This window comes from Notothenia rossii (assembly GCF_949606895.1).
Source record: "Notothenia rossii genome assembly, chromosome: 10".
Taxonomy (NCBI): Eukaryota; Metazoa; Chordata; class Actinopteri; order Perciformes; family Nototheniidae; genus Notothenia; species Notothenia rossii.
In genome coordinates this window covers 23,373,834-23,398,982 of record NC_136908.1, presented here as the reverse complement: position 1 = coordinate 23,398,982, position 25,149 = coordinate 23,373,834, and the positions used below count along the sequence as shown (strand labels likewise).

Genomic DNA, 25,149 nt, shown 5'->3' with positions numbered 1-25,149 from the left:
ACAGTTACATATTGATGTTACTATGTCACGGAAGATAATAAAGGAGTCCAATGGAGGCATTTTCAGGGGGCTAGTGTGTGGAAGAGAAACTTTGGGATTTTAACTCCCCAAAAGCATGAAAGGGCCTCTTTAAGGTACCTGTATTTTTCTTTTGGGTACACATTCCCAATTTATTTGGCAGACTGCAGATAGTTTACAAAGAAAACACATTTTTTAAGTTGTAAGTTCTCTTTTGCACAGCCAAGGACACTTGTGCAACCCTGAAGTTCAGAGGGGGGGGGTTAAAGTATTTAACTGTGGAGGTCGATCTTCATACCTAGAACAGAAAATAACTGAGCATCCAACACACCTGACATCTTGTCCTCCATTTTGGTATTTGACCTGTCAAGAGAGTTTGCAAGCGTGCGTGTGTGTGTTTGTGTGTATGTTTGTGTGTATGAACCATATATACAGTCTATGGTATGAACGCCACAGCGATGCTGGCAAATTACTTCAAACACGGCTGGTTTTTTGGTGCACAGTAATAACATTCACCCGGTAAAAATTGACATTGGTGAAGCAGAAATGAAGAGGAATTTGACCCCAGGGATAAAAGGTGTCTTTCTGCAGGGCTCACCCTCACACGCTGGAGGGGAGGGAGTGGGGTGAAGAAACAGGAGTGAAGGAGAGGAATAGTTAGAGCCAGAAGGAGACTGGGGAGATAGGAGGGCAGGACACTGCAAACCGGGATTGAAGGATTAACAGAATCAAAGAGAGAAGAATTGAAGGTGAAAGAGAAGAGTGAGACCTAGAAGGTGAGACAAGATTGTGATGAGGGAAACATTAGTCAGGAAAAGAAGGATGGGAAATGAAGAGAGAAGGGCAGAAAGGTTTAAGGGCCTGAGAAATGTTAAGAAGGACGACAGAATACAGTTCAAAGAGGGCACTCAAACAGGTGTCTAAATGATGAACTATAATCAACTGGTTTTCAGCTAAATCATTACATTTCATAGCATCAAGTGATCCTCTGAGAAATAGTATCTTACAACTGGTGATGATCTTATTTTGGAATCTTAACAAAACTTATGTTGGCAATTACTGTCCTGAATCATAATGGGCAACTTACTGTCTGGTTTTATAGTCTCCTCTAAAACTGACGCTGCTGATCCTGGTGCAGAACAGAAAACTCATTGTGCCTGCCCCCTCTGTTGGCAGCTGCTGGTACTACAGGAGCAGCTTCCACAGTGGCACACTTGGCTCAGACATCTGAAACATGGAAAGTGATGCTTAACCTCAACCTCATTATACGTAGTCTACTTATTCAAGTCATGGTAACCAACTGCATGTTTTATAACAAATTAACCACCATTTTGCACAAGATTAACCAAGAGTTTAGCTAATTAAACCTTACACTAAAGTTAGATTTGGCCTGCTCAGTAAATCACACAAATAAGAGAGGCTGCTTGTGTTTCTATTAGCCGACCAACCGCACATAACACAGAGGAAGTACTGCTTATTCTGCATGAAGTTCTGTCTTCCAAAAAGTGTGTTTTAAAGGGTGACATTTTGAGATATGAAGATTGATTGATTTGAACATGAAGCACAGCTTGGCTTTTTAAAAAAGAATCTATTTTGTGGCCTAAAACCAAAGTTTAACAAAGCCTCTGTAGAATAAATGACATCAAGATCTAGACAACTTAAATAAAGTTAGGAACTTAAGATGTATGCAGGCCTTAAATAGTGAGCTAAGCTGAGCAAGGGCTTTACGTTCTAGCTCATGGCGACCAGGAAGAAGAGCTGATCTGGACAGACTGTGAAAGGCGAGGGAGGGGACATACTGAAGGTGGTGAAAAGAGATATAGATAGAAAGAGCAGCTTCTAACTATGGCCACACAGATGCAAGCTCATACCCACATTCCTGTCTTTCTTAACATTTAAATAAGCAGTTGAGGGAATAGAGCCACCGGTTCAGGGTGAAATGTACTGATCTCAGCTCTGCTGCTTCCTCATTGGCCAAGGTGTGTTCAGTAGGCGTGGATGCCATGGAGGACAATTTCACCATCCAGCAGCTGTTATCAAGGGAGGAGGTGGAGACCCTGGAGGACAAAGGGGTCAGTGCTCCCTCTAGAGGGGGAAAGATGGGAGTGCGGAGGAAGCGGTCAGCCGGGGCCCTGCGGTCCTGCTGGACTGAGGAGATCAGCAACATTTCTCCAGGACAGAGGGAGTTTGGACACTTCAACTCATGTACAGTGAGTGGGTGATATATGTGGAGCCACAATGAAATTAGCACAGTGTAATGTTCAACCCACAGTGCGTTAAAGGCTGTAATTAAAAGGTCATTTTCATTTAAATCTTTCAATATTCATTTGACATCATTTAGCTTGATAACAAAATACTTTGCAGTGTTTGAAATGACTTTTGCGAAAAATGATAAATAAAAAACACTTGACATACAGTATTAAAACCTTTACTCGGACATGATACAACAAACAAGATTTAGAATTAATGACTGAAAAAGTATTCATATTTTTTTTTCTTCTTTCAATCCCCGAAGTACACGATAGTCACTCAGCTCCATGTGTACGATGGAGTCGGATACAGACAGGACAAAGAACTGACACGAGAGAACAATAAAAAAAAATAAGGGTGACATATTCCACTTCTGATTTTACAGTTCTTGCTTTTGTTTAATACTTTGTCGCCTAATTAATAAAATATGAATATCACAGCTGGAGAGGAGGGAGACAGGAAACAACACAAAGAAACAGCGTGAATAGTTTTTTTAAGGTGAAGAAGTGTAGACAATTAAGGGAGATTTGAGTTCTACCAGAAAATAGGTTTTCTTCTTGAGCGACTTAACGACACCTGATCTGGGTTGTGTTTCAGTCCTCACCCCTCCTTTTTCTCTTTGACTTCCAAATATCATCACACCTAACACATGATCAACAACCTCCTCTTTAAAGTGCGCACTCATATTCCTTCCATCAAGTTCAATACATGTAACCAGATTCTGCTCAGAGGTGCCTCCTGCAACCAGACCTCTTCAGGCCTTTTCACTGCGTCTCCAAAGAGCCACGGTTTCTCCCTCATGTTCTAAATGGTGGTGTCCAGCTGCAGCCACATGTGACTGACACAGTAGAGCAGGGCTATCCCTGTTTTAACCGTTCCCTACTTGCATTTCAGTCATATATGCATTTCCCTGTGTCATGGAAACAAGAGCATACGTTTTAAGGGCCGGGGGGGACCCTATAAAAAAAAGCACCAATGAACTGCTTGAGCACCAAGAGGGGGCCACACACTGGTGCACTACTGTCTCCAGAGAACAGCCCTTCCCCTCTCCACACAAACTGTCACTCCGATCCTCTTAGGGTCCCTCTTTAGTATGCACTACACAGCCTAAGGTTAGCACACACTCTTTAGTCTGCTGCACAATTAACACAACATACATGACAAACAAGCACAGGGGACTGAGGCCCTGCATTAAAAAAAAGAAGCCCAAATCGGCGTACAGCTTGGCAGTGATAAACCAGTGAGGGTGTTTCAAAGGCGGCATAGCACACACTGCCTCATTGATCATAATGGGATAGGCCTTGGCTCCAGAGGGCCTGTGTCAATAGGTACAACTGCCGCCCTGATATCTATTTGATACACGATGATCAACTCTTCAGTCACAGCCAGCGATCTTATTAAAAAAAGCATGTTTAATCCATGTCCTTATTTTCAGAAAGCGATTCATTTAAAAAAGTAACAAAGATGGCGACAACAATACTGCTACACAGTCAAAAGGTCACAGCATGCGTCTGCCTTGAGTGCACACCGTTGCAACGATAAACATGTGTGGGCGGCGCAGTGGGATATAGCGGTCTCCCGTGGCGAGCGCGGATCGTCGCTGCCATCAAGTAAAGTAAGCAGAGAGGGACACGAGGCACTGAATCCCTTCCTTACAGCTCTCCAATGCTCGTCCCGAAGAAAGCTTCACATCCTTTTCAAAACAGTCCAAGAATAAGAGGATTATTTTACAAAAACCTTTCTAATGCAAAGCCAAGTTCAACCCAGTGAATGGATGAGCATTTGTTAGGTTTAAAGTTAAGCAGTGGAGACGGGGTAAAGTGGAGGAAGGGAGGAGGCTGTGTGGATAAAGCATCAGGTCAAAACGGCTTTTCATCAGCCCTCCAGCTTGGCTCCTCTTCCTCTGTGTATCAAGTCTATCATCACACCACACATCACCACCAAAGCTATATTATCTGCCAGTCAAAAGGCGGAGCTGCAGACAGACTCATTACATATGTGCATAAAAAGCATACACATGTGGCCACACATACCCTATAACAAATGTTAAAAAATAATTAATACCCAACCACCAGCTCTCGCTCAAACAGCTGGCCTGATCAGCAGAGCTACAGGTGGCTTAGCATTCAGAACCTGCACGGACTTCTCTTTCAAAAGTGTTTACTGCATCAGTTCATCATTCTTTTAATGACATACACTCGTAGTGCAAAGTTAAGAAATAGAGAAATTGGTAATTTTTAACACATTGCTGTTATTTATATGGGATGGGAAATCTAAATCCTTTCACTGCCAATTCACTTATGTAACAGATAAAGCAACAATGTGCAGCAATTAGCATACTGTCACTTCTTGATGATTATTGGCATTTGCTCAGTCCGCTGATACATGACTGCCTTCATAATGATTCCCATCTCCAGGTATGAACATGATGCAGTAGAACTCCAAATACCAACATCCTGCACACATGCTACAGTCAGCCTACTCTCTGAGAGACAAGAAGGTTGCACTCACATTCATTCCAAACAGTCTTAGGACAGCTGTGCTATAATCCAGATCACAAAGCTCAACGTTTGGTGGCCACATATTCCTTGTTCACTCAAGTCAAAAAACTCAGACTGCTAGTTTAGGCTGATCTGAACACTCCAGATACTAAAGCACTGAGACCACACTGCATCTTAAACAGTGCAAGAATGCTAGCAAATGTCGGTGCCCGTCACCTAAACCATAAGCGCGGCACCAGCTTGCGTTTCTTTGCAGACACTCCAAAATAATGGATCAAGGGTTTACAAGGGGTCGACTTTTCCCTACATGTAGGGAATGAACAGACATCAGGAGAATACTTCATGTGTTGAATGCATGGATGGAGAACAACTGAAACAACACTTCTATGGTTAGACCAACACACTGACATTAAACAAAGCCACCTGTCTTACAGGTTATCTAACTGCCAACCTCTAATCCGCATTTCATGGGGGAGGCTAAGGGTCCTCTTTCAGAAGTATTTGGACTATCTGCAGGGCAGGAAGCTCGATGCTAATTCTGGTCAAAGTATTTCACCTTACCTTTCATCTTTTCACCAGCCTAACTGATTTCTAAAATACAAGAGACACTGTGTCTTGTAGAGTACTACGATTTGTCAGCCACAGTCCAAATGTACAAGCTGGTAGTCTGCAATAACATAAGGGGTCGTAAAGTAAGAATAAAAACACTCTACAAGGGAAACCTGCATCCTAAGAAGAAGGTTCAATAAGTGGAGAATGATTTTCCTGTGTACTTGCATACTTTGTTTGCATTGATGTGAATGTGCAAGTTTTGAACTAAAAGTATTATTTAGCACCTGGTAGAGGACAGCTGTACCTCTTCCCTGCAGAATGATACTGTAAAATATATGTTGTTAGTTGCTATTAATTGCGGAGAGTATACCTAACAGAAAACGTTAAACATGAACATAAAAGGTAATAAATCTGTGTGAGACCCCAGTATTGCTCACCTTTGAGCATGTGTATATAGATTATCTCATAGTTTATCTCCTGATCATGTGTTAGCTGCATTTCATATTTCACTGTGACGCTTCAGATTCAGTTGCACACAAATTTCAATCACAGTAAATGCCAAGTGCCATTGTCAATTAAATCCAGCCAATCAATTACCAGGAACAACAGGAAGCATTGGCAGCAGATGGTGCAAAAGCAGCATTGAGGTGTGGTGTAGTGTGGTGTGGCCCTGGGCTCAATAATAATAATCTCTTGTTGATGTCCTTAATGCTAATGTTGATTCAACAGCAAAAAATTGAGCTTTTTAAATTTGACATATTTCACATTCACATTGATTGTGAACAGGCCTTTGTTTCTACACAAATCCTATGTTTTTCTTTTTTTAGTATTTACATCAACTGTACAAAAGTTGCAAGCATTGAGCCAATACACACTGAATAAAGTTTCCAAAGTTGCAGGTAGTAGGTGTAGGATTTCCATTATATAACTGATATCAATGTTGCATTACATGAACGCGACACGCTAGTTATTCAGCAAGCTGCATTGTTTACCAGACTATATTCCCATCCGGCAATCCTTCATGAGGAGCAGGATAGCAGAGAATTGGATTGATTGATGATCAGGTGAAATGTTGCATTACTGCCAATTTGAAATAATTTCATCTGGTCTTAACAATTCTTGCTGCTGCTCTTAGTGTAGCTCTTCTTTTTGAGTCTGGTTTTACATAGGGGACCGGGTGCAGCATCCTAAATACAAAGCTGTGTGATGCAGACACTTTTTGATTTTCTTCCAATGGGCAGTTGATTTAAAGAAGATATTTTTGGAATAAAGAGCATCGTATCTGAAAAATCAGCTCGACTGGGTGTTTTGACAGGCGATCATACCGGCTCAACGGTTTCAAAGGGATCAGTCCCAAACTTCCTTATTGTCTGAACAGGAAGTGGGCAATCATTTAACATGTTCTATAATAAATCATCACATCTGATTCAACAATGATGCAATAATGACAAAATCCTACACATAGTAGCTTCAAGTTCATCTTAGGTGTCTGAGAATAGATGGTCATTTCTAGGAAACAGGAACATTTACACAGTAACAATTCACAAAAGTGCATAAATGACCACCAGCAAAAGGAGGATTTGGGAGAAAAGGAGATACAAGAAACTAGGATTAAGTCATGCAGGAAGATGTACTTCCTGTGAGCCTCAAAATGATTTCAATTGCCAACCAACTGCCCAAATAGAGAAAAGGAGGAAATCAAAACTAGGAAAAAAAAAAAAACTTCAAGTCATTCTTCTAGTCTTACAAAAAGCCCGCTGTGCGCATCACGGTGGGAGGGACACAGCTCGTCTTTAGACAAAGTGCTCCCACTCCCCTTTTCCTGGATTTCAATGCCTTGGAAAAAGCTTTCATTTCATGAGTACAGTACTTCAAAAAAGAAACTCTAACCAGTTTCAGCATGAATATATATATATATATATATATATATATATATATAAAAAAAAGCATACAAATAATATTTCAATATTTACGGGATTGGATGAACTCACTGGGAGGCTAAGTCTGGCTGATCGTTAAAGGACACCTCCTGACCAATCAGAAGTGATGATGATGATGATGATGATGATTGAAATGCTAAGCACCGTATGTTAAGCTAAAACCATACATGAACAACTAACCGGATAGTGAAGGACAGAATATATAGAGGTGCAGCTAGCAGTGTAAGATATTACCGAAGTGAAAATGGGGAAAGTTTACCAGTTACGCAGAAGCAAAAACCCACAGTGAGATGAAGACATTTACTATGTGTGACAAGAAGGGGAGATATATTCCTTGATTCATAACCCCTATGGTGAAAAACTGAGTATGGAAAAGGAGGGATAACGTTTAAAAGAGTGTGTGTATGTGTGGTAGCATTATATTGTTTTCGTTGCATGTCAATTGATGCAAGTTAATATCTGCATGTGTGTGTGATGATAATAAGTCAGTGACATGGATTATGTGTGTGAGAGCCGGTACATTAAAACCATCAGCTGCTGCAGTTAAGCGAGGCTCGTGGAGGAGCCGTAGACCCGATGTGGGGGGGCGTGTTGGTGATCCCGGTGTGCATCGGATCCTGAGGGACCGAACCTGGCTCCTCTAGGTGAGCTGGTGAGGCGCCTCCAGCATCTCCATCAGGAAGGTGTCGATAGGCGTGTCGCCGATCAGCTTAAAGAAGAACAGGTGCTCCAGGCACTTCAGACCAATGGAGCGCAGTGCAGGGAGCCGGAGGAGGAGCTTCGCAAACCTGCACGACAGAGGGAAGGGTGAGAAGAGTAGAGTTAGAAACGATCTTAGAACGTTCACTGTTGGAAAACGTTATCTGGGCGTAAAACAATTCATATCCTGGCCTTCAGTCAGCTGCCCTGGGCTACATCCTACTTTTTAGTGTAGAACTCCAGAGTGAAGCCCACTTTTTTAAGACCATTTTGCATTCATTAACTCCATTACCTTTCTAGAAATCTTTTTATAGTGGGTTTAGAACATGGAATCTAGCTAACAAACTATGGGATGAATAGAGACCATAAATAATTTGATCCGGTGCAAAACAATTGGATAAAACAAAAGTAATAGAAAAGATAATTTTAAGAAAACCTTAAAGACTGGGGACACTGCGCCTTTTAAACTTACTTTTGCTAATCTGAAATGAAGGGATTCAGCAAGGGCATAGTTTATATCTTGCCTCAAATGTTTCCATCAACACATTATGGATGATATCATTTGGTCTTGTGGCTTCTACCGGAGCGTATTCCATCTTTCCATCATGGCTTAGGACATAAAACACAATCTTCTTCTATGATCTGAATGGGACGTGTACTTCCAGAGCCTCACCCTACGTCCACACAGCAGCGAAAAAAAATCTGTTGGAGGTGGGTGTATCTGAAGCTTGGGGATTTTTTGCGAGCAACGCGACCAACAACCAATCACATGAATCACCCGCCTCCGACATACAAAGCAATAGCAATGTTAAAACGAAGTAAACTCCATATAAAATCCCCACAGGCGAAAACCTACCAGACTCACCCACTGTCTCTGCCACCTCCCTCCATGCCTGGTTCCTCCAGTTTGTAAATAGGGACTGGTCATAAAGAACCGGGTGATTTGCTACCGCAATTACTAATTTCTCCTCCATTTTGCATTTTGTATGTCTCTCCCAGCTTACACACGGTTTGATTGGCTAGCGCTTCTACTGTCAGATTTGCATAAACGGGATTTGATTGGCTGCTGCTTCCACCTCAGCTTCAAAAGTTGAACATTGCTCAACTTTTGAATCCTGAGATGCCTGGAAATCTCCGCTTTACTTCCCCACAATGCAGTTCGGCGAAAAGTGAGGCAAAGTGACGTCACCCCATTCAAAGTGAACGGGCAGAAGCGTTGGAAGATTTTTTTAACGCTGCTGTGTGGACGGGCCGTCACTGTTGAGCTCTGTGTGTGTGATCCTACCTGCCCTGCTGATCGGGGTATTTCTGTTTGCAGTAAGACTCGAGCGATGCGTACACCCTCTCTCTCAGGAGCTCCACTTCACTGGGGATGGACAGACCCTTGGCATCTTTAGATGAAAAGAAAAATGTACATTAACATTGTCTCTGTACTGGAATGAAACACATTTGACACGTTTGCCATTTGAAACGCGGTATTTGGTGATTTTCAACATTCTATCTGTCCGTTTACCTGGGTTGAAGAGGATGATTGCTCGAAGGCACCCGAGCTCTGTCTTGTCCATTTGCATGTCTCTCATCTTGCTTACAAGCTCTGTCAACACCCTGCAGAGAGGAGAGGAGAGATGAGGAAAGGAAAGGAAAGGAAAGGAGAGGAGAGATGCAGGGGGAATCCCAGTTGGAGACAGGAGGACAATCCCAGATTAGGGAAGAAAGAGGAGTTAAGAGAAAGGACGGGAGATGGAAAAGAGAAGGGGAAAGAGAGCAGAGAAAGCAATAAAAACAAGAGGAAGAAAGGGAGGGAAAAGGGTAAGAACAACAGAGAGGGACCAAACTCTATAATCACATTGTTATTAATGGTTACATCTCAATGTAATGATTTTTCGTTTAAGCTAGTAAATGTATGGCTGAACTGCTGGTTCTGCAGGAAAAAAGAAAGCATACAAGTTAAAGTAGAAGTTCAAACTGGCCAGGGTAGCAATGATTGTGCTTTTTCACCTTTGTGATATTTATAATTAGCTGTGCTAGCAAATGTTTGAAGTGTTTTGCTGCCAAAGTACAGGGACCCAAATCCTTGATTTTAGGGAAAATATCATTTCAAATTCAAGGATCTACGCCCAAATTAGGGTGGGTCACGAGTTTGGTAAAAAAATTAATATGTATTTTAAATCTGTATTAACACGAAGTTCTGACAAACACTGTTACATGATATGTGTTGCTGCAAGAAGGAAGACTTGGCCAGAGCGAGGGAGTGATCAAGGCATTGCGGTTGTACTTTAATGTCACACATTCATTCTTAAAAATGCTTCACAAATGCTGAAACCTAAAGAAGTAAGATGTTATTCCAGAGCAAGGCATACACAACTAGAGAAAACATACCAAGGTAAAAACATATCAACACATTCTCATACAGAAACAAAAGAGATTCAGATACGGTAAAGTAATGCCAGTTAGGCAATGAGTGCATATTCAATCTTTTATCACTACTTCTGCTCGCATGCCTTTAATATGGATGAAAGAACTTGAACAGTAAAGCGTAAGAAGTGATGGCCACCAGAGAAAGTTTATTTGCCGCTTATCATCAGTAGCTGACATTTTAAAAGCCAACGCCCGCAAAACCACGTTTTTTTTAATTCACACATAGGACCATGAATACAGTTTTTTGAGTTATACGCGATAATGGAGGATTATGAGATTAAGTGCACCAAGAGTATATTTCATTAATGTTATTAAAAGTAATTATAGGACAGGCTCAACGGTGAATCAGGGCATTTAAACACACTCTGACCTCACGGTGTGAAACAGTGTCCTCCACTGGAGTTCTATAGTATTTTCCCCACACTAATGCCCTGGAAAAGATAGCCCACACATTTTGGTCTGGTAAGGCTCAAGAATAATTTGGTCTGGTAAGAAGAGGCATCGGCAAACCATAAAAAATAGTCTGCAATTGCATATGTCAAAGCCACAAACCAAATATGGTGCTGAATACAAATTGAAATCTCAGTGCTACTTTTTGTCACCATGACCTTAACCACACCCATTTGGTAATCAGGTCAAAGAAATCTTAGTAAATGTTCAGATAAGAATCTTTGAGCGGACACCGGCTGCCTTCTGCAAAGCTGCGGAAAGCCTGAAAGCATCAACCTGCGAGCTTTGCTTCTGTGTTTGTTTCAAGAGGAGGGGTTTAAGGAAAGTGTTTGTGTAGTGGCGTAATTACCTGTCAAATATGGCCCCAACCTCGGCATTGTGCGCCCTGTGTATTCAATCACAATGTGTTATTACAATGTCATTACACAGTTAGATTGTTATTACATTGCTTTCTTTTTTCTGAACTCTTCAGAAAGTCAGTGCTTACTTGTGGTGGTACAAACCACTTTCTGTATGTATAAAACTGTTTTTAAAATAGTTTGTCACGGGGATCATTTGTTGTGTCTCGACTCAGTTATCTTGTACCTGTACCTACACATCTACATGACTAAATGTGGACCTCTGATAAACATGGATCCATTTTATGGCATCATAATGTGGACTTAGATAAGGGACCAACTACAGTATATTTAAATGTTATGAGGAGGTAAGGATAAATAAAGCGAACCAAATACATAACAGCAAAAAAGAGTTATTTAAAAGTTAAATACTATTAACCCCTTAAGTTTGTAAGTGTTTGTTGCTAAATCACAATACTTCATAAAAGGTAACTTAAAGTCCAACTGATTATTACGCTTACAAATGTTACCCGTACATTTTCCTGTGTTTTCCTTGGAGAAGGTTCCTTTCTGGTATCGGTATACATTGATAGCAACCTTATTTCAATAGAGCTAATCAAATCATGCATAAAGCAGTTTCTGGGTCATTATACTAAAGGCAGAGCAGAAGGTGACATTGAGCCAGACAAGCCTGCTGCACAACACAAGAGCCACACACTTTGAGCAACTCACAACCCACATTAGCATTCTTATCCTACTAGCACACTAAAACATGGCTTTAGCTTTTTTTAACGAGCGACGAAACAGACAGTAACCCAGGAGATTGTAGTATACTTATTCATCTATATATATATATATATATATATATATATATATATATATATATAGGCCTATTATAAATTTGAAGATCATGTTATTATTTTTGACTATATGGTTGATTCCAGTTGGATTTTAAGCAAGGTCAATTAACTGTGGCTATGTCTGAAAAAGAGAGGATGAGATGCAAATTACACAAAACAGAAACTGGCAGCTTGTAAATCAAGAAAAAGAGAAAAAACAACTTTTAAAAAACCCGAATCGGTCGGATAAGAGATGTGCGTACTATCTTTGTCGTTGCTTGACTTTTTTCAGAATGTTACTGGTTGTGAATTTGGGGATAGTTGTGGAGACAAGAGAGCCCCCCTGCGTAGAATGACAAAGGTAGTACATACCTACTCTTTCCAGTTTGTAAATTGTTGAGTCTATTTTATAGTTTTGCGTCTTCTCTTTGCTCAATATTTTTTGCAAAATATGTTTCTGTTGTGTGGTTGCGGTGTCTGAAAAAGTAGTTTAGTATGTGTGTTGTTTGGTTTAATGTTACTGCACTTGTGGGTCAACCTAGTCCGAAGTTTACCTCAAGTAATGCAAAGAAAATACGTTCTGATATTTTAAAATGTACATCCTCCACAGTTAAATAGGATTCCATGGCTTCAAATAGAAGCTGACACAAAAGGCTGCAGCTAATAGAGAGCAGTGCTTTGAGAAAAATGAAAAGGTGTCAGAGGGAAATCATAAGGCTGCTTGCCATAGGCCTAGTTAGCTTGCTGCAGGACAAAAGGCAAAAGTATCATTTTGAACTATGTAAACACTGTGCAATAAACAGTGAAGTGACACGTTGTGATATAGTTGGGGTTTGACAGAAAAATCCTCAATAATTGGAGCATTTTTCTAAGTCAAGGTAGGTGATAACAAAGGGAACAGAAGAAATGTTTCAATCAAAGCAGAACATTTGTATTGAAAACTGTCTGTGCAATCTACCCCTGGAAGATTCCAACAACTTCCCATTATCACATTAACCAGCATTTATTGAAATCAAAAGTGTTAAGGAACTTTAAGGGACACTCCTATTATGTATTCACATGTTAGTATTACATAGCCAGCCGTTATCACGTTATCAAATGCTGCAACAGGTGCTATGCCACAGTGTGTGTGTGACCATGCATGGCTATGGGTAAGCATTAGTCACCAGCGTCCGCGGCATGCGCTGTCACATCCAACGCAGAACACAGCAGCTGCAGCCAACCAGACATGAGGACACAATAAGTTCTTACCCCAGCCACTAATGTAGCTAAACCTGAGTAATTTATATGGATAAATAAGAAGGCACATATTGTTTTTTTTATTCATGAGGCTCTCAGGATTGATGTGGATTTACAAGGTGATTTCAAAAAGGAGAATGAGGATATCACCTGGATTCTTAGGGTCAATCTATTTAAGGCCTAAAGTAGGTGGTCCTAACACTGTTTAGGGGCAGATCTTTTCTGAGGAGTAAAAAAGCCTTTAAGAAAGCACGTTTCTATGGTGGCATGTCCTCTCCAGTTGGGTCAGCCACCCAAACCTCTGAATGCTGGGAAATCACTGATGCTTCTGTCAAAGTGACACTGTTTGTGCATGTATGCGTTTGTGTATTACCTGTCAAAGATGGCTCCGACGCCTGCACTGTGAGCACTGTTCCTGTGGACATGCAGGCCGGTGGCCAGCAGAATCCCGTCCTTCACCGAGATGGAGCGATGGGAGAACGATGCAATCAGAAGTTCATTCCAGCCTGTTAAAGAGTCAGTGTCTCAATTAGGGATGCTCTGATCAATCGGCTGCCGATCGATATCGGCCGCCGATCGATAAAATACATGACACTTTTCTCTGTGCGCGGCAAAACAAGCTCGCCAAAATGGCTTCACCAGTCTGGCAGTATTTTAAGGTGTCCGAAAAAGACAATAAAATAGCGGTATGCAACGTGTGTGAAGCAAAGATTCCTCGTGGTGGAACGCAATAACGACAATTTAATACCACAAATCTCATTAGACATTTGAGATTTCCTCTTGTCAAAGAATACAGCGAGTATGAAAGGCAAGCCAGCGCCAAGTCAGTAAAATCTCTGTCATCCACTCAGTTGACAGTTTGTGACACATTTAAACGACAGGAACCCTATAGCCAGAAGTCAAAAGAGATAACAGCAAAGGTAATGGAATAGTACATAAATATATAATGCTACACAACAGAGTTTCCATTAGAAAGCTCTCCCGGATCACCTGTCGCTCCACCCACGGTGACTGACCGGTGACACACACTTCAAGTTAGACCTAACACACTTATCTATTTTATCTACCTCTGGAACAACCTAAACTAATTATAAATATGTTTATTCTTCACCGTCGGGTCACTCTTTACTGGATCAGTGAGCTGCATGAGACGATACTGACGGGCTGTCAGGGGAGAGAGAGAGAGAGGGAGAGAGGAAAAGAGAGCGCTTCCGCTCATTTCTCCCGTGTCATTATCCAAAGTTAATGTAAACTTGAATAATGTACTTCATTTGAATTTAATAATTATGTTGGTTGTTGTTTGTGGAAGCGCATCATGTAATTAAACATTTATCGGAACTTTTCGATCCGTTACGATTATAAACTGAAGCAATATAAAAATGAGCCCCATTGACTGAGTTTTAAACATCACTTTAAATGGAAGATCCTCCACCCACCCGAACGTATCGGCATCGGCCGATACTGATTCCGGTGATCGGCCACAAAAACCCCAATCGGAGCATCCCTAGTCTCAATATTTCTAGTGAAATAAAAGTCTAAATATTCTACAGTTTTTTTTTCTTCATATGCTTCACATAACAAAAGTATTGTTCAAACCCTCATTTGACATGGCTGTAGGAGACCATTACAAAAATAATATTTCTTTAGTACTGACTCCTCCAGGTTTTTGGAGAGTATGGACACTAATATTTAGTTCTATATTTTGAAAGAAAAAGGCAAAGACAAACACCAGATTGCCTGAAGACTACATCAAAGAAAGCAATATGATAATTAAAACTGTTAAACTGTACACCCCAGCGCGTGCACCTCGCTCTGCATCAGCCAAACAGCTCACTGCACCCTCGCTGCGAGGGGGACCCAAGTTCCCATCAGTAAAAACACGTGGGTTTGCTATCCTGGCTCCAAAATGGTGGAATGAGCTCCCCATTGACATCAGGACAGCAGAAAGCTACACATCTTCCGGCGTAGACTGAAAACTCATCTCTTTTGACTCCACTTTGAGCGATAGAATTACTAACAAAGCACTTATATACTAATAAAGGGCTGGCTTATCTAAAGCCAGTTGAGTAGCACTTGAAATGTTTGGCTCTATGTAACCTGATGTACTTATATGATTCTGTTTTCTTCAAGTTTGTATCTTCCAGGTTGAATGTACGTAAGTCGCTTTGGATAAAAGCGTCAGCTAAATGCAATGTAATGTAATGTAATATATATATAAATATATATATATAAATAACATATAACAATACAGGGTTTACTACTTAATCCGTTTTTAAATGGAAAATATTGGATTTACATTACAAAAGCAGTGTTTGTCTAACATTGTCTAATGTTTTTAAGGTCATTAACCAAAATTACTCAGACCAACTGCTATAAGGAATCACAGTGGTATTAAAGAACAATTTGATGGAGGAGCACAAAACCCTGCAGTAATTGTTGTTTTGTAACGCAACCATTATATTGTTTTTTTCCCCCCTATTTATTTTCTTTATACATGTTCCCTGTACTGTTGAAACTGCTTTGCTGAATTGGAAAATATGAAAACATGATTTTCTTTTCTTTTGAATCCCTATTGATCCATGAACCCTTGTTGAGGGAGACCCACCTGCCCGCAGCAGGATGACCTGGTCGTCCAGGGCCAGCTCAGAGAAGTGAGGGATCCTCTTAGCCCACTCCACCAGGGTGAAGAGCTGCTTGTCTGCGGCCTGACAGATGTTGGTCACTGGATCGTTGGGCTGAAGAAAGCAGATTAGAGTTTGGGAATTATTTCATCTTTGAACTACAAATATAAACTGAAAATCATCAAATATTTGAATAAACAGTCATTACGAATTTTGCAGAAAGCCCCTCAAATGGATGCATTTTGTGGTTCATTTCCACCATTCAGACTACTCACAGAGCTGCCACCTGAACTTCCATCAGCATGAAGCTCCGTCTTCTGCTCTATAGCCACCTCAGCTTCCAAAATCTTCTCCACCGGCATCTCCTCGTTCACCACGCTAGTCGACTCCACCTCGCCTTCTCGTTCCCTGTTCCTCTGCCGTTCCTCTTGGACAGCTGCAGGGGTGGAGGGAGAGGAGCACAGAAGAAAACAATGAAGGACAAGAAAAGGGAGGAAGAATAGGATGATCAGAGTAAATGTTGGTGGGAAGGATGGGCGAATGCAGGTCAATAGGAAATAATGAAGGAGCAGGAATGGTACAAAGGTGAAGGAATGGAGGAAGATAGATTAGAGCATAATTAGAGACAACAAGAAGAACGCAGCAAAAATGAAAATAAAAGCAGTTGAAGAGGAAATGACCGAAGGATAAGTACAATGTGCCACCAGACAACCGAATGGAGAAAGAGAGAGGTACGAACATGACGATGAAGAAGTTGCATACAAAAAGGACAGAGGGAAGTAAAAGTGCAAGACCAGAACAACATAGATGTGAAAACGAGTGAAACAAAATAGAAATATATGTAATTCATAATAAGTCTCTCATGCTATCTTTCATACTTCTTTCAGGCCCCCTACCAATATGGATGTAAAGATATTTACAGCAACATTCAGGAGGGACTAACAATCTTAAAGTGGGAATTTTGCCAAAAAGGAAACCTTTTTTTTTTAAAATAAATAAGTGTATTTCCTTAATCCGTTACACAGATTAAGAGGACAGTTTTTCTGTTCATGAAGTTCAAGAAAGAAGGTTGCTGTAAAAAGGCAAGAGCAATCAGTTCTATTTAAGTGCATATACCTCCAATGTATAAACCGCCCCATTTTGAAGTTTTGTTGAACCAATCATTTGACAAATTATGGACGAAGAGTTTATCCATTTCTGGTTAACTGCATAGGATCTTTTGATATACATTACAGCTTTTCAGGTGATCAAAGAAGATTTGGAGGAATTCAATATGTCATCCTATTTATTATTTTGAAAATATATGTGTTTTTTAAAGTCAACCACCCACACACATCAGTAGACAGAGACTCAGGTTATGTGACTGGCCAGGTCAGTGAAGAACTTTCCCATGGTTGCACTACTTAAAAATACCAATGTGAACTCCCTTAAACAATCCAAGCTGGTAGTTGCAGCTTACATGGGGAATCATTTCTAAATGTCAAATAAGTCATTAAGGTACTGTATTATCTTCCAGAGAGCTTTGTAAAGACATGTGCTATGTTTAGTGTTTTGGTGATTTGTACAAATAGCAGCAAACCTATCTTGATTGGGAAAATCTATTTAAAGTGACTTCATTACGAAACATGCACTATTATTCTGATGATTCACTGATTATCAATGTGTCCTGAATCCTGTATGTATGAGCAGAGCAAAGCAATGACTTTATATTATTACACTTGATACCACTGTCATCCTGCATTGGTCAGTGTGTCTGTATTAAGAAAGGACACAAAAGGCGAGCCAGTCGTTTTGAGAAGTAGAATTGTCCCGGAAAGCTGCCTCTTTATAAGACAACACATCTTGATGGATGAGAAATTAAATGAACATCTATCCTTCCGTGGTCCGTGAGCACCCCCTAGTGGTCCGTGAGTATATTGGTAACATTTCACATTTGAAATTAATTAATTTAAGTTTTCCGCACTCTCGCGGGAATATCTCCGCAATGGAGCGAGCTTAAGTTTCACTTTCAATTGCATGATATAGCCCAGCGCAACACCTTCGTCACACATGTTGCCACTTCTTTGTACAATTTTCAGGCGATTTGTAATCTGTTCTAGAATAACGATGTGTTTTTGGATATTTGTGGAGTTAGGTGGTCTGCGAGTGTTTTTTTATTGGTTAAGTGGTCCTTGGTATGAAAAAGTTTGAGAAACACTGATTTAGGGTAAAGGAGGATGACGAATAAAAAGAGTATGCATTCTAAGCAACTGTCACTGCCTCTGTAAACGGTTTTTAAAACAATAAGGGAAGGGATTTCTTTGAAAACTGGCAACAAAGTCTGGAAAGACCTTTTAAACTAGCTCCTTTTCATAGATGTAAAATCTCTCTGCTTCTTGCTCACTCATACAGACAGACACACGCCCCTCCCTCCCTCTTCTCCTTACATCTGTCGTTCATCTTGGCCACTACAGAAGGAGGGAGGGGGGGAGAGAGAGAACGAGAGGAAACAAAAAGAGGAAGAGAGGGGGAAAGGGGGTTAGTTTTTGCAAGGCTTACCCACCCTTATCTCCCTCTCTATCACTCTGTACTCGTTCTTTCAATGCACAAAATAATTCTGACTTATTGTCAAGCTAAAATAAAAGTAGCCCTGTCATTTGCTAGGGGATCTATTCCTAATAAAATGATGTAATATAAGAAAGCTACAGTTGGCTCGTACCGACAGCGCCCGACAGATCTTTGCAGTTTGTGCCTGCTTTCCTTTCAGCATAAAGCGCTATGAGCATGAATGAAAAGGAGCTATATAAATTCACGGGCACTGTCACAACGCATATTTAATTATGGGGTTATGGAGTGGACAACTCTTAGATTGTGATAGGAGTTTTAAAGTAGCGCTGGCTGATATTTCAATATGATAATTTATCGTCTTTTAATGGAATCAAATTGTGAGGAAGACATAAATCCAGAAAATCTCAAGTATCTCAAGGGGAACTATTTTCAGGACTGTCCTTTTGTTTTTGATAATTAATTAACTGTTCAGTTCAATGTAATCAACAAACTTGACTCCAACTGGCAACCCTCATTTCACAAGCTTGTCCAACTTCCAGGCTCCATTTCCCCAGAATAAACACAGCACAGGACAGGGCTCTCTCTGTGTGATAATGGTGGACAATAAAAGGTGCACTAAGAACTCAAATGATAGCTCAAATAATGAGTATTTATTTACCTTTTTATTTATTTATTCTGCACTTAATTTCTTAATTCAATTAGAATAAACTCTAATATTTTTTTATATTTCTAATTATTATTTCGTTATGTATAAGGGACAGGCATTTCATAGTTTACTGCACACTGAGGGCCACCAAGGATCCGCTAGTTGTGTCCCTCAGCTTTAGGCAAAAGAAGACTTCTCAAAACACATCTGAAAGAAATCCTACTGGCGTGTCCTGCAGTACGATTTTAAGTTTAATCGAGCAAGCCCCTGAGTTGGGAAAAATAGTTTGAAAGAAAAGTTTGCAAAACGTCAGATTTTCTTATGAGGGAAAGGAATAGTGGGCTTTTTATTAGTAGCAAAAGACCTGAAGATCAAACTTGCCACTGGGAAACTAAACCAAATATGTGTGTATTAGAGTAGGAGCTTTTCGTATATGCCCCTCCCCGAAAACTACTATTGGATCCTCTTTAACAAGATGTGGCGTATTAGATTCTGGTTCATCCGTTTATCCAAAACAACTTCACCACAGCAAAGTTAAGAAACCTTTCGAAGACATTTCTGTCAGCTAAATAACTATCATCAATATCAAATACAACTTTAAAACCAACGTTTTTTTATCATAATTTATTTGCAAACACACAGTGTAGTGCATTTAAACCTAAAATTGTGTCCGTGGAAAGGTGTAATGACCTCATTTGTAGGGGTCATGAGCAGAAGGGGCTGAGCACCGGCCATGAACAGGGTGTTCGAAGTGCCTCTGCTCTCTTACCTTCTCTCTTCATGCCCATGGCCAGGCACTTCTGGTAGCGGCAGTACTGGCAGCGGTTCCTCTGTCTCTTATCGACCAAACAGTCTTTACAGTCGCGACAGGTGTAGCTTAAGTCTTTGCGCACTGTGCGCTTGAAGAAGCCTTTACAGCCCTCACAGCTGTAGACACCATAGTGCTTACCTAGAGGATGAGGGAAGGAAGGAGGAAAAGCACCAAAGAAGTAAGACAATAGCGAGGACAACTTGTTTGAGAACTGATAAAGGATCTCAGGCCTTTACATCTTCTAATTTGTAGACAAAGAAGACAATGCAAGGCAAAGAAGATAACAATTTAACTAGTCTATTCACCGGATGATCTGTCTCCGCAGATGGCACAAAGGCGTTTCTGGGAAAGCATCGGCCCTGGGCTTTGGGGCGACATCTGATTCAATCCGAACGGAGGTTTCACATCATCTGAGCTGCTCACTGCATGAAGCCCTGACATGGACACTGTTGAATTTATCTGAAAGAATGACAGAGGAAAAGGTCAACACAAATACGAAACAGTTTGGCCAGATCGCTCCTCAGGCGTGTACTAGGAATCCAGTTCAACATACCCTGGATATGTTTGAGTTAACTAACCCAAAACAAACGCGATCTTGCTAAGCGGTCCTACAACGCTGGTTATGAACTCGGTAACTCAAGCCAGGGTTTCTCTGTCTGGCTGAGTGCGCGTTCACATGAAAGGGGCGGGGTTAGTAACATTTGACCGATCAAAAACATGGACAAGCGTACTGACAGCGCAGCATCATACTTCCTGAATGAAAAGTAATCTTATAATATTAGACAAATATGAAGACGTTAAACTTTAAACATCCATGACTTAAACACTTTATCCAGGAGGCATGTGGTGCAGTGAATAGAGCCTTGGTGTTGGGATCAGGGGGTCACAGGTTCAAACCCCACGGCCGTCAGCATGTCGTTGTGTCCCTGGGCAAGACACTTCACCCCAAATTGCTCCTGTGGGGATTGTCCACAGTATTGAGTATGAAAGTCGCTTTGGATAAAAGCGTCTAACGAGTGACATGTAATGTAATGTAATAAAAGCCACATAGCTGCACCTGCAAGCTGAATGCAGCTGGTAAAAGAAAAAGTGTTTGAATGAGTACATTAACAGGTTTATGATATCACTGCCCCGTCTAAGACACGAGTGGATCTGACTTTAATTTCATTTGACTTGAGTGTTTCGTCAACTTAATGTGTTGCTTAAAATAATACTTCTGCATACAGTGTGTGACACTGGATACGGCTCAAGAAGCTGACTCAGATAGGGAAATATATGATACATTATGATCATGTGATATGAATGATAATGGGACACATCGACGTCTGCACTCACAATGCCGCGGACGTAATGTTACTTTGATCCGGTTGCTTATGTTGTGGCAGATATTTAAAGGTGACCTATCATGCAAAATGCACTTTTGTACGTCTTTTATACATGAATATGTGTCCCCGGTGTTCCAGGGAACTCACCAAGTGTTAGAAAACACAACCCTCTCTATTTTCCTCCATACCCAAATCTCTTCTGCAACGGATCTGATACAGACTGATCCAGATTTGAACACTTCTATGACGTCACAGAAGTGACGCTACGGCTATTGGGCCAACTCCACCAATCAGGAGGAGACAGCCACGGACATTGTCGTTCGAAAGCGCTGGAGACGCTGTAGTAGATATGCCAGGCCTGTAGATGGTGCTGTTCTCACAGAATCAGCCATGAAAAGACAGTGTTAAATTGAGCGAAATGAGGAATGGCTAAAATGCATGATCTGTTTGGTATTTTGAAAAAATAAAAAGTATAAATATGCCTTATATAGGTATCGTCCTACACTATATTATTCAAATATAGCATGATAGGTCCACTTTAAGTAAACTTTCTTAACGCTAATGTTATATTAGTCAGATTGCTCTGAAGATGGGAGGTGATATTCTATTAATGTTCACGTTCACAGTCAGTTGATTTTTGCCGGCCGTCTTTCCTGCAACTGCAGTTTTTCTGTATTTCCTTTATCCTGCAATATGACTTGATAGCTTTAAACTCTGCACACTGAGTTCTGATTGATCAGCAGGCGGTGCTTTCACTGAGTTGATCTCTTATCCTGGTCCGGAGCAGGTTTGCCATTCAGCATAAGTTACCATGGAGATCTACCCCGGTAAGAAATGAACCAGCCTCGTAGAACCGGAAACCCAGAGTTAACCCTGAAGTTACCTCGCTAAGCGAAAATCTGTATTCGTAGTACAGGCCTCTGACATTTCTATGATGATGTCTATAATGGAACAGGAAAACAACTGCATGTATGTATGTTTAACTAATATCCTCCAACAGTCCTCTCTTACCTGTGGGCTGCTGATGGGGCCGTAGCCTATTGATGGCGTGCCAGGTAGGCATGGGGAGCCCAATGAAGAGCTGATGACAGAAAAGGGGGAGCCGATGCTACTGATGGGGCTGTCGACCCCAGAGGTGCTGATGGGAGGAAGGGAGGTCATGGAAGCTGCGGATGAGGGAACCAGCGAGGGCGAGCGCTGGCCTGAGGGAGGGGAGGACACAGACGAACTGTCTGGGCTACGGGAGTCTATAAAGAGATGGCAAAAGGGAGAATATGCAAATAGAAAATCCAATCATTAATATCTCATTCATAAATTATAAGGATTTTAAGCGGGAGAAGATGGATGGATATAGTATAATTTAATACAAATAATTTGGTGCAGAAAAGGTTAAAGCTATAGATTAGAGATAGATATTTATATAATAATAATAATAATAATAATAATAATAATAATAATAATAATGGGATTGCACAAATTAAAGCTTATATACAACCAATCATTTGTATATATAACAATCTATCCCTAGTAAAAACAATTTCTTCAACTACAAAGCACACGTGCCTTTTGAAATATTTCACTTCAATTTAGAAAATTACAAAAAACTGTTGGCTTTAGGTCCATATGGGGTAATGAGGTAATTTTTCCAGTGAGGTTAGGAATACTTTTTTGGAAGTATGGTGTATTTTTTGGTTTTATGAGAACAATGTAATTGATAGCTAGTTGTCAATGGAAACTCAATGGCAGTAATGTCTTTTATGTGACCTCTAATAATGCTAATCATAGCCCTTTCCTAAACATCGGTGTAACCTCCTCATTGTCCAATAAGCTTTTTTGGTGTGAAGATTCAATAGTTTGTTGGGTAATAAAACTGCAATGGACAAAAAAAGGGCAATATTTGGTTGATTAATTATTCTCTACATTTCAGATTTACCATCTGTTTCTAGTCAGGGCCTGAGTCTGCAATCAAAAGAAGTTGTTCATTTCAGTTTTATACAAGACTTGTTTGACTGTCAACGTTTTATTTATTTGTTTTCATTTATGCTGTGGTGGTTAGTATTGTGCTTGGCTTTTCTCTGCATCTGGCTGTCTACTGTATTTGTACTGCTTGAGGCTGTGCACTTGGTTGTTGTCTGATGTTATCTATTTTTCTTCCTTAAAACAAATTACCGACAGTAACGGCCCTGTAAATACTTATCAACTCAAATGACAAAAGGAATTGTGGTTTAAACATGACATTTCTTTCCATTGTTTTTTTTAATGTATTTTTGAAGTCAAGGTGCATGGCAAGATGGGTGGCAAACCAATGTGTGGCGAGAATGACACCAACACGTTGATGTTGTTACATTACTTTCCTGATGCAATGTCACTGTAAGGTGTTTAGGATCAAGGGTAAATTAAAACTAGACCCGTCAGTGAACTTAAACCCGACATCACATTGAAAGCAAGTTACATTAAGATGGCATTTCAAATAATCAAGTTATTCAAATGCACTTTGCTTTGTTTAGATAAATGGTGGGATGCCATCTGTGCCACAAAATTACCCATAATTTCCATATCTAGTTTAACAACAGTTATGATGTGTAAGTATAATCAGTAAAGTAATAGCTAGAATTCAACATTAGTTAAACATGGGCATTTTTGTTTACATTCACGTTGTTGCATTGCTGATAACAAAAATGAGTGCTGTTATTTTCTCACCTCTACTGTCTCCCATGATGGTGGCTGGATCAAAGGGACTTGTTGGCAGCTGCACACCAAGGCGTCTCAAACAGCCTGCTATCAAACTCTAGACCGCGGACTGAGGCCCGGGCCGGAGTTGTTTTGGGAAACCAAAAACGGGTCTGAAATTCCAACACATGAGAGAGCTGCGCATGAGACAATGATGTGGCACAGAGAATGCCAATTTTGCCTTAACATTGTTCGACACAAATTATATCCCTCATGAGTCATGCCATTGCAAGGATATGAGCTATATGCTTGTCAATTTAAGTGCTTCTGTATTTCATCAATTCTTTGGCATTAGATGTGACGTTACAGCAGTAGTTTGCAAAGCTGTCAGCTGCTAAACTCATGGCTAACAAATACACTATGTTTAAAATAAAATAGTAAACATTATAATAACAGCAGAGACTATATATTTCAACTATGTTCCACGCAGTGAGGAAAACGTCCCATTCTATGATATAGCTGGAGCCCAGACAGAAATCAACAAACCACCGTTCTTGCAAGCTAACGTTAGCCACTATATAGCTCATAGACTAGCTAACACTTAGATGGGCAAACCGTAAAACTATGTAACTTAAATTAGCTATCTTTTTTGAATACACAATTCACAATTATACCATATTGCGACATGGTGTTCACGGCAAACGTGTCGTTAAAGTTACATTTAGTTGAATTAATGCTATTTCTGGTGTAAGCTGGCAAACAGTCTAAGTGCTATTAGCTACGTTTAGCCCCCTAACCTAGCTAGCTAGCGAGCTAGTTAGCTCTGGAGGAGATTTAGAAAGCCAAGAACAGACCATTTTAGAACTGGTTGGCTCCACCTATGTCTCATTTCCCTAGACATATTGTACAGCTACATATTGTAAGATATTTCGACGGCAAATAAATACGGATCACTGACGTTTTAGCGGCACAGCTTCTTCGTATGAAAATATGTGACGACTAGGCCCCGTGTGTGTCTGTTTCTCCCCCCACTTTGCCTCGTAGTCAACCCTCCCTCCCCCTGCAAGGATGAAAACATGATGATGGTGGAGGATTTGGCTTAGTGCTCTCTAACAGTTTAACATTGGCGCTGAATCACTGCAAAACACTGCAGCCCGGGTTGCTTAAAGGCAGAAGAAGGGATGTGTGTGTCTCACATGTCAGTGAGGGAGACGTATCGAGAGCAAGAGGTCAAGAGGTCAAGACAAGTTCAGCTCAGTGAGTGTGTAATTTGCTCAAAAGGTTA

At 40.6% G+C, this 25,149-nt stretch overlaps 1 protein-coding gene across 7 annotated transcripts; it reads right to left on the bottom strand.

Annotated features, from left to right (window-relative positions):
* Positions 1-2,430: 2,430 nt before the first annotated feature.
* On the bottom strand, positions 2,431-24,938 carry rxrba (retinoid x receptor, beta a; the record flags this gene model as incomplete). Of its 7 annotated transcripts, none has more annotated exons than XM_079655096.1 (13): positions 24,823-24,938; positions 23,895-24,037; positions 22,206-22,441; positions 20,175-20,328; positions 19,828-20,007; positions 18,292-18,312; positions 16,141-16,301; positions 15,850-15,979; positions 13,618-13,750; positions 11,178-11,213; positions 9,474-9,565; positions 9,246-9,351; positions 2,431-8,049 (listed from the first exon to the last, which is right to left on the bottom strand). In XM_079655096.1, the coding sequence occupies exons 2-13, from the start codon at positions 23,908-23,910 to the stop codon at positions 7,902-7,904; spliced, it is 1,413 nt and encodes a 470-aa protein (XP_079511222.1). In that variant the 5' UTR covers positions 23,911-24,037; positions 24,823-24,938. The 7 variants fall into 7 exon arrangements, with proteins under 7 accessions (XP_079511222.1, XP_079511223.1, XP_079511224.1 ...); XM_079655097.1 differs by having other exon boundaries at positions 24,719-24,861; XM_079655098.1 differs by lacking the exon at positions 24,823-24,938 and adding an exon at positions 24,539-24,557.
* Between the last annotated feature and the right edge of the window lie 211 nt (positions 24,939-25,149).